This window comes from Leptonotus elevatus, chromosome 5 (assembly GCF_054856555.1).
Source record: "Leptonotus elevatus isolate MCC_2025b chromosome 5, RoL_Lele_1.0, whole genome shotgun sequence".
NCBI classification, from domain to species: Eukaryota; Metazoa; Chordata; class Actinopteri; order Syngnathiformes; family Syngnathidae; genus Leptonotus; species Leptonotus elevatus.
In genome coordinates this window covers 8591928-8604898 of record NC_141243.1, presented here as the reverse complement: position 1 = coordinate 8604898, position 12971 = coordinate 8591928, and the positions used below count along the sequence as shown (strand labels likewise).

Here is a 12971-nt window from a genome sequence, read left to right as displayed (position 1 = left end):
AACGGCCAGGGGCGCTTTAAAGGGAGCTTGGCATTGGAATTGGGGTGACTTTGGGGACATGATCTGCATGGGATCTGTTACACAGAATAAAAATCAGGGTGGGCCAACTATTTGTGTTGTCATGGGGACCAACATCTCCAACAGTGATGGAAGAGCTGACACTAAATAGACAAAAATAATAATAATAAAGCCTATGTATTTTTTACATACTTGCCTGTATATATAGTTCCTATGCATTACTGTACGTAAAAAACAAAAGTTGAATTTGAAGATGACTTGACTATACTTTCTGACTAAATTTAATATAATAAAAATGTCATTTTATTTAAGTCTATACATATATATAGATATGTATAGATATATTAGTGCTGTCAAACGGTTACATTTTGTAATCAAATTATTCCCTTCTTAGAATTTTGATTAATCACAAAATTAAAAAGGGTTTTTTATCCAAAAAATTTGCCCGGCAGATTTCAAGAGCACCTGTTATGTATGAATCGATACCCACCTTTTTTTGTAATCAGTTAATTACTTGAATAATTTAAAATGGGGAAAAAATTACCCCAATATTTTGACATGAACGAATACTCTGAATGTCATACACAAACATTTATTAAATGCTTTACTTTAATTCATGTAGTTGTTTATTGCCCAAACACAACTATGCTACCTTTAAAGGATGTTTGTGCAATTTGTCACTTTTTTACTCGTGACTGCCACCTCTGGCCCAAAGCGTAACTGCAGCATCTGTGTCAGGCTCGTTCATGGTGACGTGCGAGTAAGTGCACGATCTTAAAGCGACAGCCACAGTTGACAAAGGAAGACGTGACTTCAAATGAGGTAAGAAAAACTCCGCCCCTCCCCTCCCCAAAGAAACTGTGGAGTGTGCGGGGTCCGCACACTCTACTTTAAAAGGAAGATAAAAGCTGAGAGGTGCAGTCACAGTAAAACAGTCAGGGCTCTTTGTACTCATCTGGGCATTGATGGAGCATGCATGATGTAGAAAAAGCTTTAACATGACCTTTTTAAACGGTACAATGCACCTTTAACATAGCCATTCACTGTCACGCTAAAGTAAAAAAAATAATAATAATCGTCAAGTCATCTGAATTTAAATAGTCCACATTAAACACTTCATGAAGTTTTATGACAAGTGGTCTAATACATAATGATTGATTGAATACGCACACCCCCATAAAAAAAAATCATAATTCTTACTTGTATGATGAGTTTGCCTAATTATTATTTTTAAACTTGCACGTCAGTCAACTCCCCCCCCCCCCTAAAGCGTGGCAATTGATGTTTTCTCCGGTAGTTTTGCTCCATTTAACAATTCTCTGCCGGCCACTTACCTCAGCGGTGAGTGTTTTCGACGGCACAAGTGTGCCTATAATTCGTTTCCAAGGCAACACTTGGGTGATGCTTTTGGGTGCAAATGTTTGACAAGCCGGCTGGAAGGAAATCCATCCTTTTTTCCTGGAACTAAGCTCGGCTTGCGTCTGTAGCTTGAAGAAACTCGAAGCAGAAGCTTGTTTAGTTTATTTCTTTTTTTTGTGTGTGCCAAAATGCGCCTCTGGATTTAATGGATGGAATATGAATTCATTTTTTCAACTTCTTGGATTTAGCCATTGTGGACAAACTCTCAAATTGGATTAAGAGGAATTGCGATGAAGATATCTGTTCTATCATACAATGTCTATTAGAATAGAAGTGATGATCTTCCGGCATTTATTCAACAAATGAGGCATCAGAGGAGATAAATCAATTGGTCATTCATAGCACTTATAAGGTTTTATGTTTTTGAAGAAGATACTTTTGTTACTTACTTTTTAAAGAAAACTTTTTTTAGTCATGTAATTGTGCTTTGATTTCCTGCTGTTCATAATGTCGTAAGGCCTTTTTTTTTTCTTCCTCCACAAGCTTAACATTTCTCAAGACAGGACAGTTCAAATTCAATAACAAGCATACAAAAATCATTGGAGGTTGGCAGAGTACCAATGATCGGCAGGACGTCCTCGTCATACAATGGATAAGGTAAATCATTCAGAACATCTCTCTCTCTCTCTCTCTCTCTCTAGCTAGCTATCTAGACAAATCTATCTGCCTACGAGTTATTATATTAAGTTAAAGCAAATGTGTGTGTGTCATTGTGTCAAGGTCGAGGGAAGGTTCACTCATGTAAAGTCAGGTCACCAGAGTTTAAGGTCACACAGTAACCCTAATAAGCACAAGAGGTCTTCCCCTCTTGCTTGCTATGGTTATACAGGTCAGTAATCCTGCAACTGTTGCTAATTTTAGATGCCTTTTTTTTTGTTTTGGAAATATATACAAAACCCCATGGGTTAGCATTAAATTCGAACATTAAAATAATAATAATAATAAAAAAATGTCCACCCTGTCATTGTCCACCCTGTCAACTAGCTAACATATTTTGATGTTTGTGTATTATATGCTTATAAGTAATTAATTTTATCTTAAAAAAGGAAAAGAAAAAAAAAATAGTCATCTATTTAATACAATGAATACAAAGCTTAATGGAAAATCTCAACTTTTGGGGTTTAATGGGGAAGTCTCAAAGACACCTAATGGTGATATTGACTATATTGTTTTTGTATTGGACTTATTGTCTCTGTTTCTTTTTTTTGTTTGTTCTTTACATATGCTCTAAAAATATGAAAAATAAGACCTATAGCAATTCGTTTTTAAAAGTCGTTTTTATTTTTCGTTTATTTTGGCCCTGTTACCTGTGACGTCACACAGTATACGTTTGCGTTTGTGTGTGCAGTAGATGGGGTCATCTTGGGTCGGCGTTTCGGCTGAGCCAGCCCACTTTACCTTTAGCATAAAATAAGATGAGCCATCTCATTTAGTGGCACACACTCGACTGGCTTTCCCTATGCACGCATTAACGAACGGAAGGTTTTGATTTGCGCAGGTTGATCAAATCCTGTCCGAGCTCAGGCTGCAGAAGGACGAGCTCAAAGAGATCATGAAGAGGATGCGGCGGGAGATGGACCGAGGCTTGCGTTTGGAGACGCACGAATCGGCCAGCGTCAAAATGCTGCCCACTTACGTTTGCTCCACCCCCGAGGGATCAGGTAACCTCCCCTCACATCCCGATGGCGTCTCTCACCTGTAATCGGTGCATGTCCGTGTATTTACATGAAGTATGGGTTGGGACAGAGGTGGGTGACTTCCTTGCTCTTGACCTGGGGGGGACCAACTTTCGGGTAATGCTGGTCAAGGTGGGGGCGGATGAAGAAAGGAGTTGGAAGGTGGAGACTAAGAACCAGATGTATTCCATTCCTGAGGATGCCATGACGGGAACCGCAGAGATGGTGAGTCCCATGGAAGTATAGAAACATTTTACCGGGCAAAGAAATGTTGTTTTCCTAACCCAACTCGCTCGCTAGGCAGATGTGGCTGGGTTCATTATTTTGACCCAACAGATTGGATTTTCTTGAAATTTGCTGTTCACGTGTATTTAAAAGTATTTTCTTACACAGAAAGACTTGACTTATTGCACTTTAAGACAATTTAGAATCATTTTAATTTATAGTCACAATTATTGAATTAGAATTAAGAAAATATTTTCATCTCGTCCTTGCTGATGTCAATGTTTGTGTAACATTAAAGTGGTTAAAAGACGTGTTACTTTCATTAATAAACTCAATCATTTAATCAGTTACTGCCTCCGCAAAATGTTATTTGAAATTTAATGTTTGTGGTGTTTTCATCATGTCCTTGATAGTTAAGAAGAATTTATGTTTTATAATTAATCAATATCGATTGATTTGAAGTGAATTAAATCAGTTTTTTTTTAATCGAACTGAACTCTTGTGAATCGAAATTGAATTGATTGAGGAAATTTGAATCGATACCCACCCCTATCATAAAGTGTAATAGATTGTGGTATCTTAGAAAACCATCTAAAGAGTTAGGAATCTCTTCATTGTAGTTTGGCAAATTAGGGGCCCCCAAACACCATCTTGCCTACTAGGGCCCCTATAAAGCTAGAAACGGCCTTTCTAGCTGCCACTCATCAACGTGTCGTTTTTACCCCTTTTTTTGGATCAAAATCGTGACCCATTATTGAAAGAAACAGCATCATTTTGATATGAAGGCTAACTTAATGCTAACACGATAAGAAATGCCTTCGACGGGCTAATGAATAGCATCAGTGCCAAGCTGCGACTCAGTCATCTGCAGTAATATTTGTCAATCGTAGCAGGAGTCAAAGAATATCATTTCTTACATTGTCTCAACTTTCTGCTGTCGCCCCGTTTGCAGCTGTTTGACTACATCGCAGAATGCATGTCCAACTTCTTGGATCAGCACAACATCAAGCACAAGAAGCTTCCTCTAGGTTTTACTTTCTCCTTCCCGGTGCGTCACGAGGACATCGACAAGGTTGGAGCACTGCCGTCACTTCTCGTCGAACCGCTGTTTGTGCAATACAGCCGCAGCCGTGTTTCTTTGTGTATGTCCAGGGAATCTTACTCAACTGGACCAAAGGTTTCAAGGCATCGGGGGCCGAGGGGAACAACGTCGTAGGGTTGCTCAGAGATGCCATCAAGAGACGAGGGGTGCGTTTGCAAACGAGGAATGCATGACAGAAATCCACTGGCTGACTGTCATTGTGATGCCGTACAGGACATCGAGATGGACGTCGTTGCCATGGTGAACGACACAGTGGCCACCATGATTTCGTGCTACTACGAAGACCGCAGCTGCGAAGTGGGGATGATTGTTGGTATGAAACGACAACAAAATGAGCCAGAAACCGCTCTCCTCACGCATTTTAACATGAGATCTACCGCATGTTTCCATTGATCAGGTACAGGTTGTAACGCTTGTTACATGGAGGAGATGAGGACGGTGGAGCTGGTGGAAGGCGAGGAGGGCCGCATGTGCGTCAACACGGAGTGGGGAGCGTTCGGAGATAACGGCGAGCTGGAGGAGTTCAGGCTGGAGTACGACAGAGTGGTGGACGAGACCTCCATTAACCCGGGACAGCAGCTGTGAGTTGGACAGGGAGTAAAATAAGCCAAATATGGATCATCGCTAAATGGGCACACAGATAAAGGCTTTAAACTGACGCCACATCAAAGCATGGTTTTCTTTTTTTAGTTTAAAATAACTGACTTTAACCTCCACGATCCCTGACTTGGCCAACGGTAGGACCCGGGCTTTTTTTCTTTTTTGGTAAAGTTTTAAATCCATCCATGTTCTGTCATAGGTACCAGCCAGCTAGGAATGGATGAAAGAAATCCACTGACTAGCTATCTAGTTAGCTAGTGTTACAAAACGTTATTTTGTTTTCTTGCGTGTTTAAATAGAAATCAAAGTTGAGATCTGTGAAGAGGTTTCCTTGCAAGGTTTTTATTACAGAAAGTTTCTGAAGACACAAATGAGTTCACTCAAGCAGTGATCTGTCCAAGTGTGTGTCCTTAAAGTGGACCCACAGCACCTTTATACAAAAACAGTGTTTACAGGATATGGTTTCTCCCCTCCCTGAGTCCTTGGGGAAAGAGTGAAGTAGAAAAATAAAACAGATAAGACTTCCGACAGCTCATCCCAGCTTTTGGAAAATTAATTGGACCCAGCTCTTCCTTGAACTTTATCCTTTGTCCATCTGAAGCTTTGAGAAGCTGATCAGCGTCAAACGAGCGAGCTAGCCAGCCTCATATTCACTTTTTTTTCTTGGGTGGTGGTTTTAAATCCCTCCATGATCTCTCATACTAGCTAGATAGTTAGCTAGCTAACTAGCTAGTTAGCCTCATATTCACTTTTTTTTCTTGGGTGGTGGTTTTAAATCCCTCCATGATCTCTCATACTAGCAAGATAGTTAGCTAGCTAACTAGCTAGTTAGCCTCATATTCACTTCTTTTTTTTTTAACAGAAAGTACACCGACTCGCTAACGCAGCAGCATCAACCTATGGAAAGGTTTTCCTTTTTTAGTTTAAATTAACTTACTTTAACCTCTAGGATCCCTTGCCGTACACAGGCCAACGGTAGAACCCAGGGTGTTTTTCGCTCCCATTTTCGGTAAAGCTTTAAATCCATCCGTGTTCTGTCATATCAGCTCGCTATATAAATAAAACATTTGGAATGTGTTGTTACGTTGTGTTCCCTTGGACTTGAAGGGCTCGTCAATGCTTTGGCGAGTGACGCATGTTTAAGCGTCGGCAGAGATCTGCGCTCTTTGATTGCTCTTGTTTTGGGCATCAATTAGCACAATGTAGTACTGCTCACCTGAGCCCTCTGTGCTGGTTGCTAAGATACCGACTGCTCTTGCTTAAGGATGTTTATAGACGGCCTCATACGTCAGAGGCCGGACTCCGGGTGAGGGTGGCAGATTAATGAGTTGGCCACAGTGCCTGTCAGCCTAATGGCTGTTTACCTTTGACGTCAGACAACCGCTGAGGCCTGCGTCACTCAGCCTCTCGAGCGACCTGCGCTTGCTCGTGTCAGTTTCAAGCCCAAATGTCTTTTTTAGGCCTTTTTCCTTTTGTCAAAGTCACCCGTGTGCCCCTGCAGCTTTGAGAAGCTGATCAGCGGCAAGTACATGGGCGAGCTGGTGAGGCTCGTTATGATGAAGCTGGTCAACGAGAACCTGCTGTTCAAAGGCGAGGCCTCGCAAACGCTGAAGACGCGCGGCAGCTTCGAGGCAAGACATGTCTCGCAGGTGGAAAGGTGAGGACGATGACAATGGACACCTGTTGGCAGGACATAAAATAAGTGAGGCATAACGACATCCATCCATTTTCTATAGCGCTTGTCCGCTTTAGGGTCACAGGTGAGCTCCATGAGAACGTCATCATTTTACAAAAATGTTTTTGTCATATTACAACTAGTGCTAATTTCGGCAATAAAAACTAAGCAAAAATTATTTCATCAGACTAAAACTCGACTAGACTGGACTAAAACCCTCATTAATAAACAATAACTGCAACTATGTATGCATTCTTGTTGACTAATGAAACTAAAATTATATGATTTTGTAAAATCCTGTCTCTGCTAAAGTGTCACTGACTGACACTGTCATGTGACACATAGTGACACACCCCCTTTCAAATCTGCAGCTACCGACAGACAGGAGGTGGATTCGCGGTGAAAGGTTAAAAAAAAGGAAGGAAATTGTAGTTATAATGTAACATTAATCCAACGGCTATAACGTTCCAACAATAATGTTAATCCAACCGCTAACTAATGCTAGCTAATTTACTAGCTCATAGCATGGAGCCATAGTAGCCACTTGTTGATAAACTGTAATCGTGTGTCAAGTTGTGTTTGTGTAGAGTGAAATTATTATGTGAAATAGTTTTGGATCTGAAATGTTCAGCAAAATCTGCTGACAAAAAAATATACAGGGGTAAAATGACTGTCCTGACTAAAAGTAGGCTAAAACGTTGACAGTTTTTGTTGACTAAAACTAGATGAATGACGTTTTCTTGAACTGAAATAAAGACTAAAATGCTAGATTTATAGTTGACTAAAAAAGGACAGAATAAAAACAGGATGAAGTTAACTAACTATGGTTAAAAACTAACAAGCGTGATTGAAACTGGACTAAAACTGAAGCTAAATTAAAAAATGGCTGATAAAATTAACACTAATTAGAATTTGAGCATGAATTTAGACCTGTAATGATTTTTTCGTTATTTGGATTGTATTTACTTTTTATAGCGATGTTTTGGGTTTCTTGTGTATTTTTGATACTTTTAATTTAAATGTACTGATTTTGATTCCACTTTCCTGGTTGGCCTTATTTATTTATTTATTTATTATTTTGAGACTCTTGTTTTCCTTGCTTCACTGCACTTTGGACCGCCAGCTTTTTTTTGCCAAAACAACGCTGAACCTTAACAATACCTACTTTGGGATGTTTGAAAACATTTCCATCCACTCTTTAAATTCATGACTCAAAATGTTGCCACCTTGTTCTTGAAAAAATTCTCAAAATATGACCATGTCTTTCTTATATTACTTTTTGTTTTGACCCTTTTCCAGTGACTCGGGCGACAGGAAGCACATTTACAATACTTTGACGTCGATGGGCGTGCTGCCGACCGAGCTGGACTGCGACATCGTAGGTCTGGTCTGCGAGAGCGTCTCTACTCGTTCGGCCCACATGTGCGGCGCCGGCCTCGCTGGCGTCATCAACCTGATGAGGGAGCGACGCGGCCTGGAGGCCCTCAACATCACCGTGGGCGTGGACGGCTCCGTTTACAAGCTGCACCCGTGGTGAGAAATGGACAGAGGTGGCAAAAATACTCACTTTTTTTTTTTACTTGTGTAAAAAAAATAATAATACTGATTCAGCTCATTTACTTAAGTAAAAATAAGTACAGACAGAAATGTACTTTTTTATTGTTGTAGTTTTCGTGACAGATTCCACAAAATAGTCCGAGAGCTGATGCCACACTGCGAGATCACCTTCATCCAATCAGAAGAGGGAAGCGGTCGGGGGGCGGCTCTCATCTCAGCAGTGGCTTGCAAGATGGCGGCCTGCATGCTGACGCAGTGAAAGGCGGACCGAGCAGGACCGTTGAACTTGACTGCTGACTCCATGATAGCGTCTCAAAAGATGGACGCTGCATACGTATTTGTTTAGAGCACTGGAAGATAACAAGGAGGTTCATTGGATTTCATAGTGAAATATCAATTGATATTCGGTAAAAAAATAAAAATAAATCTTACTGAGATTCGAAATACGCTAGTGCCTTGAGGTACAAATGACCCAAATTAACAGCTTTTGACTTGTTTTTTTTAAACTCACTTTATAACAAGCAGCAGTTTGTCAGATAGTCTTACTCGTTTACGTTAAACTATATATATATGCATATGTCCGTATTATTCTGCCAAGTGGCCAAGGCGCACCAGAAGGAGCAGCACAATATCCATTGGGTTGAAGAAAAAAATGGTGGCAATTTTTTTTTAAATCCTTCAATTTTATGTAATCAGACAGATTTCTTAATAAAACAAAACAAAAAACACGTTGCCATTTTTTGTAAGAGAAATAGGAAAGTGTTTTGAGTTACAAACATGACCATATAGCAAATCAAACTCGTATCTCAAGGCACTACTGTATATTTGTTCAACAGCCAACTTGCTATGACGGAATCATGTTGCTAAGTTTAGCTCCCCCATGTACTCTTAAATGCTAACGTTAGCCAAAAATGTCCACCCTGTCAGCAGTCAGCAAGCTATTTCATTTTATTCATTCATTTTGACATTATTACTTACAGTAATCCATCCAATTTACATATTTATTTCAAAAGTGTGGGAGCTTGGCCAACATAAACTGAATGTAACTATTCAATGACTATGAAGTTCAATGGGCAAAACTCAAAGGCACCTTATCACAATATTAACTCAGTTTGAGGTAGCAATGAGTTAATGTTGTTTTTTTTGCTTTGCAACAATCAGCATTAAAGTGGCATTTAATTTTATTTTCTACTTCTGCAGTTGGTCTTGTCGAGGATTTATGTGATGGTGACTGGTTGATATTTAAAAGTCAACTTCTGTTTTGTACATATGTTGTAGAAGACTGGATGACTGAATCAAATGTGTTGCTGGAACAATAATAGCAATAAATATAACAATTCAGTGTTTGTGCAATAACTGGACGAAAATAATCGACAATGCGTCAAGAATGTCTCTGTAATGGTGAATATTAAAAGATCCAAAAGCACACAGTGATTTGATGCTTTGATGCAAATTTCCGCCGCAAAATTCACAAATGATTTCAAGCATTCCAACTGAAGCTCTCATATTCTACATTTCAAATATTCCGTTAATTCCACATCAATTTCATTTAGCGCCAGCTCTCTGCAATTCACATAGGACTTCTTCAGAAATTGCACCACGTGGTTCTAATATGGATTTGTTTGTGGTGCTTGGTAACAACTGACGGATTTGTCAGCCTCAAAGTCTCAATCGGCGTTGAATAAAATTACAGATTTCTGTCAACCATCAGGGCTCACCCTCTTTGCCTACCCTGTTTGGCATATCTGCACTTTCCAGCCTGGCGGAATCCAGCGTCTGTATCCTCTTATCAGCTCCCTCTGGTGACACATGGACAGCAGTTGTATCCATGTAAGGGTCTGCACTCCCAACAAAGGTTATAATAAGCCTTACAAGATAACTAGGCCTACGTATAAAACCCACCCCAGCATCTGGCCTAGGCCGGGAAATCCACGCGGGATCACGCAGACATGGTAAGTTAGGAATTCGGAAAAAGACAAGATTCACTCATGATTTGAATGTTATGTATGATGTAGGCAAGCAAAAAAGCATCCAATAAGAGACAGAGAGGAGCACAGAAGTCTTGCTCCAATGTCTTCTCCATGTTTGAGCAGTCCCAGATACAAGAGTTCAAGGAGGTAGGACATCACAAAGTCAAAAAAAAAAGAAGAAAAAAAGAAGACGTATCAGGAGGGCTCGGTTGTTGTTTTCTGTTGTAGGCTTTTGGCTGCATTGACCAGGACAGAGACGGTGTGATTAAGAAACAAGACCTGAAGGAGACCTACGCACAACTGGGTAGGATTTGCTTCAATACTTGAATTTCTCAAACGAGTTACACTTAACTCATTCACTGCCATTGACGGCTATAAATGTCAAAATTTCATTTGAACTATTTCTATTAGTTTAACATTTTTTTCCACTTTTGTTAACAGAAGTATGAATACCTAGATTTTTTTTTTACTGTTCATTTAGAACAGATATAAAAAAAAATTATTAATCGTGAGTTAATGAGTGAAGTCATGTGATTAATTACAATAAAACATTTTAATCGCCTATCGCCCTTAATTTGTAATCTTTTTTTTATGAGCTTATGGCAGTGAATGAGTAAACAAACAAAAAAAAATCTGCACTCCAACTACCACCACCATCAGCAACATTAAAATGCAGTAGCTAGGTTTGGTTTTATAGCAAAAAATACAAATAAAAATACACCCATACAACAAAAGCAATCCAATTTTGGGCATAAATAAATAAATACTATAATAATTATAATAATTAATCTTGAGTTTAAATAATTACGTAATTAAACAAAAAAGAAAATATTAAAAAATAAGAGGCGTCAGACATTTTTTAATTGTAATTAATCGCATGACTTCAAGTTAGATCACGATTAATCACAAATTTTATATCTGTTCTAAAATGTACAATACATTTTTTTCTAGGTTTTCATACTCTTGTTAACAAAAGTGAGAAAAAAAAAGTGAAACTAATAGAAATAGTTCGAATGAATTTTTGACGTCTATAGCCGTCAATGGCAGTGAATGAGTTAAAAAGGACATTGATTTTATTTTAATTATTTCCCTAGATTCTGAAAATAACAAATCATTATATTTGTCATTTCAATTTATTTTATGGCCGCATAAATTGGGTTTGGGGTAGTCTCCCAAGTGCCCATTAAACAGTGCACTTTTGCGCCACAGGGAATGAAATGAGTTCCTTTGATTGAACATGATTGTAGTCAACTCTGACAAGTTCTGCAACTATTTGCTTGTTGAAAGTGTTTGTGTGCGTCAGGAAAGCTCAACGCGAAGGAAGAGGAGCTGGATGAGATGTTGAATGAGGGCAAAGGACCAATCAACTTCACCGTCTTCTTGTCCCTTTTTGGCGAGAAACTCAACGGTGAGAATTGATCTTGGCAAGTTGAACCACTTCCACGATGCCGGGTTGTGATTTTGTCGAGTTTCGTCCGCAGGGACGGATCCAGAAGACACCATCCTCGCTGCCTTTAAGCTCTTTGATCCCAACGCGACAGGTTTAGTCAACAAAGAAGAGTAAGTCCCGACAGTGAACTGACTCAACATGTCTACTTTTACTGCAAGGCCTCAGCTCAATCGGTACTTTCTCCATCTGGTCCAGATTTCGACGACTATTGCTGAACCAGGCGGATAAATTCACCCCGGAAGAGGTCGTCTCACGTTCTTTCAAACCTTCTAAACATCTACTGTATTCCCACTGTGACCTTTCGGTCATGTTGTTTCTGGCTTAACTTTAAAGGTGGATCAGGCCTTTGCGCTGGCTCCCATCGACCCGACAGGGAACATCGACTACAAGTCCCTCTGCTACATCATCACACACGGAGACGAGAAGGAAGAGTCCTGAATGAGGCTCACTGTTTGGAGCAAAGTATGAAATAGCTGGAATAAATACTGTTATTATGTACTGTCCATACCTGTTCACAATCGGGTCAGTCTTTTCCTTAGTACAGGAACTCACTGTGATTTTTTCTGCAAGGATTCAAATAACTTTGTCACACCGGCACACACAAGATCCCAGATTTGGCATTTTGCTCAATAAGTCCCCAAAATGGGACCTATAAATTAAAATAGAATTAAATATGAACTAAACGCAACAACATAATAAACACTCAATAATCAACCACAAACTACGGATCTTAAAATCTGCAAACTTTCAGGTTTCAAAACTTTCAAGAATTGTTCTTTTGTATATATATATGTATATATATATATATATATAGAGAGAGAGAGAGAGAGAGAGAGAGAGAGAGAGAGAGAGAGAGAGAGAGAGAGAGAGAGAGAGAGAGAGAGAGAGAGAGAGAAATAAAATCTATTTATGTCCATCCACTTTTTCAATATACATAGTCCATGGTTCATACTAGTTACAACTTATAAGCTCATTATGATTATCACTACTATTAAAAACAAAATTTGAAATTATTAGCAAAAAGAATGAATTTTAGTGCTTGGGATACATTAAATATATCATTGATACACAAATTCAAATGAAACAGTTTTGACCCCAGCACGGACCCCTGAGAGACAGCCTAGAGAAATATTAAATGTATTAGATGTATACTGTCCTATTTTGACAAATTGCACCTTATGCTAGAAATAACTTTTTAATCATTGGCCACTTTCTGAATATTTTTCAAGCTTATTTAGTAGAATTTAATGATTATTTGTGTCAAAACCTTTTTTGATTT

General features: G+C 39.2%; 2 protein-coding genes across 4 annotated transcripts; both read left to right on the top strand.

Annotated features, from left to right (window-relative positions):
* The first annotated feature begins 1939 nt into the window (after window positions 1-1939).
* gck (glucokinase (hexokinase 4)) lies at window positions 1940-9698 on the top strand. Of its 3 annotated transcripts, none has more exons than XM_086076034.1 (10): window positions 1940-2034; window positions 2936-3098; window positions 3184-3338; window positions 4291-4410; window positions 4491-4586; window positions 4654-4753; window positions 4838-5021; window positions 6542-6697; window positions 8015-8248; window positions 8384-9698. In XM_086076034.1, the coding sequence occupies exons 1-10, from the start codon at window positions 2026-2028 to the stop codon at window positions 8529-8531; spliced, it is 1365 nt and encodes a 454-aa protein (XP_085932160.1). In that variant the 5' UTR covers window positions 1940-2025; the 3' UTR covers window positions 8532-9698. The 3 variants fall into 3 exon arrangements, with proteins under 3 accessions (XP_085932160.1, XP_085932159.1, XP_085932161.1); XM_086076033.1 differs by having other exon boundaries at window positions 3169-3338; XM_086076035.1 differs by lacking the exon at window positions 6542-6697 and having other exon boundaries at window positions 3169-3338.
* Window positions 9699-10149: 451 nt separating this feature from the next.
* On the top strand, window positions 10150-12197 carry myl7 (myosin, light chain 7, regulatory). The gene is made up of 7 exons (XM_086075801.1): window positions 10150-10224; window positions 10288-10389; window positions 10471-10546; window positions 11546-11650; window positions 11724-11802; window positions 11888-11936; window positions 12026-12197. Exons 1-7 carry the CDS (start codon window positions 10222-10224, stop codon window positions 12128-12130), a joined length of 519 nt encoding a protein of 172 aa, XP_085931927.1. The 5' UTR covers window positions 10150-10221; the 3' UTR covers window positions 12131-12197.
* Window positions 12198-12971: the final 774 nt, after the last annotated feature.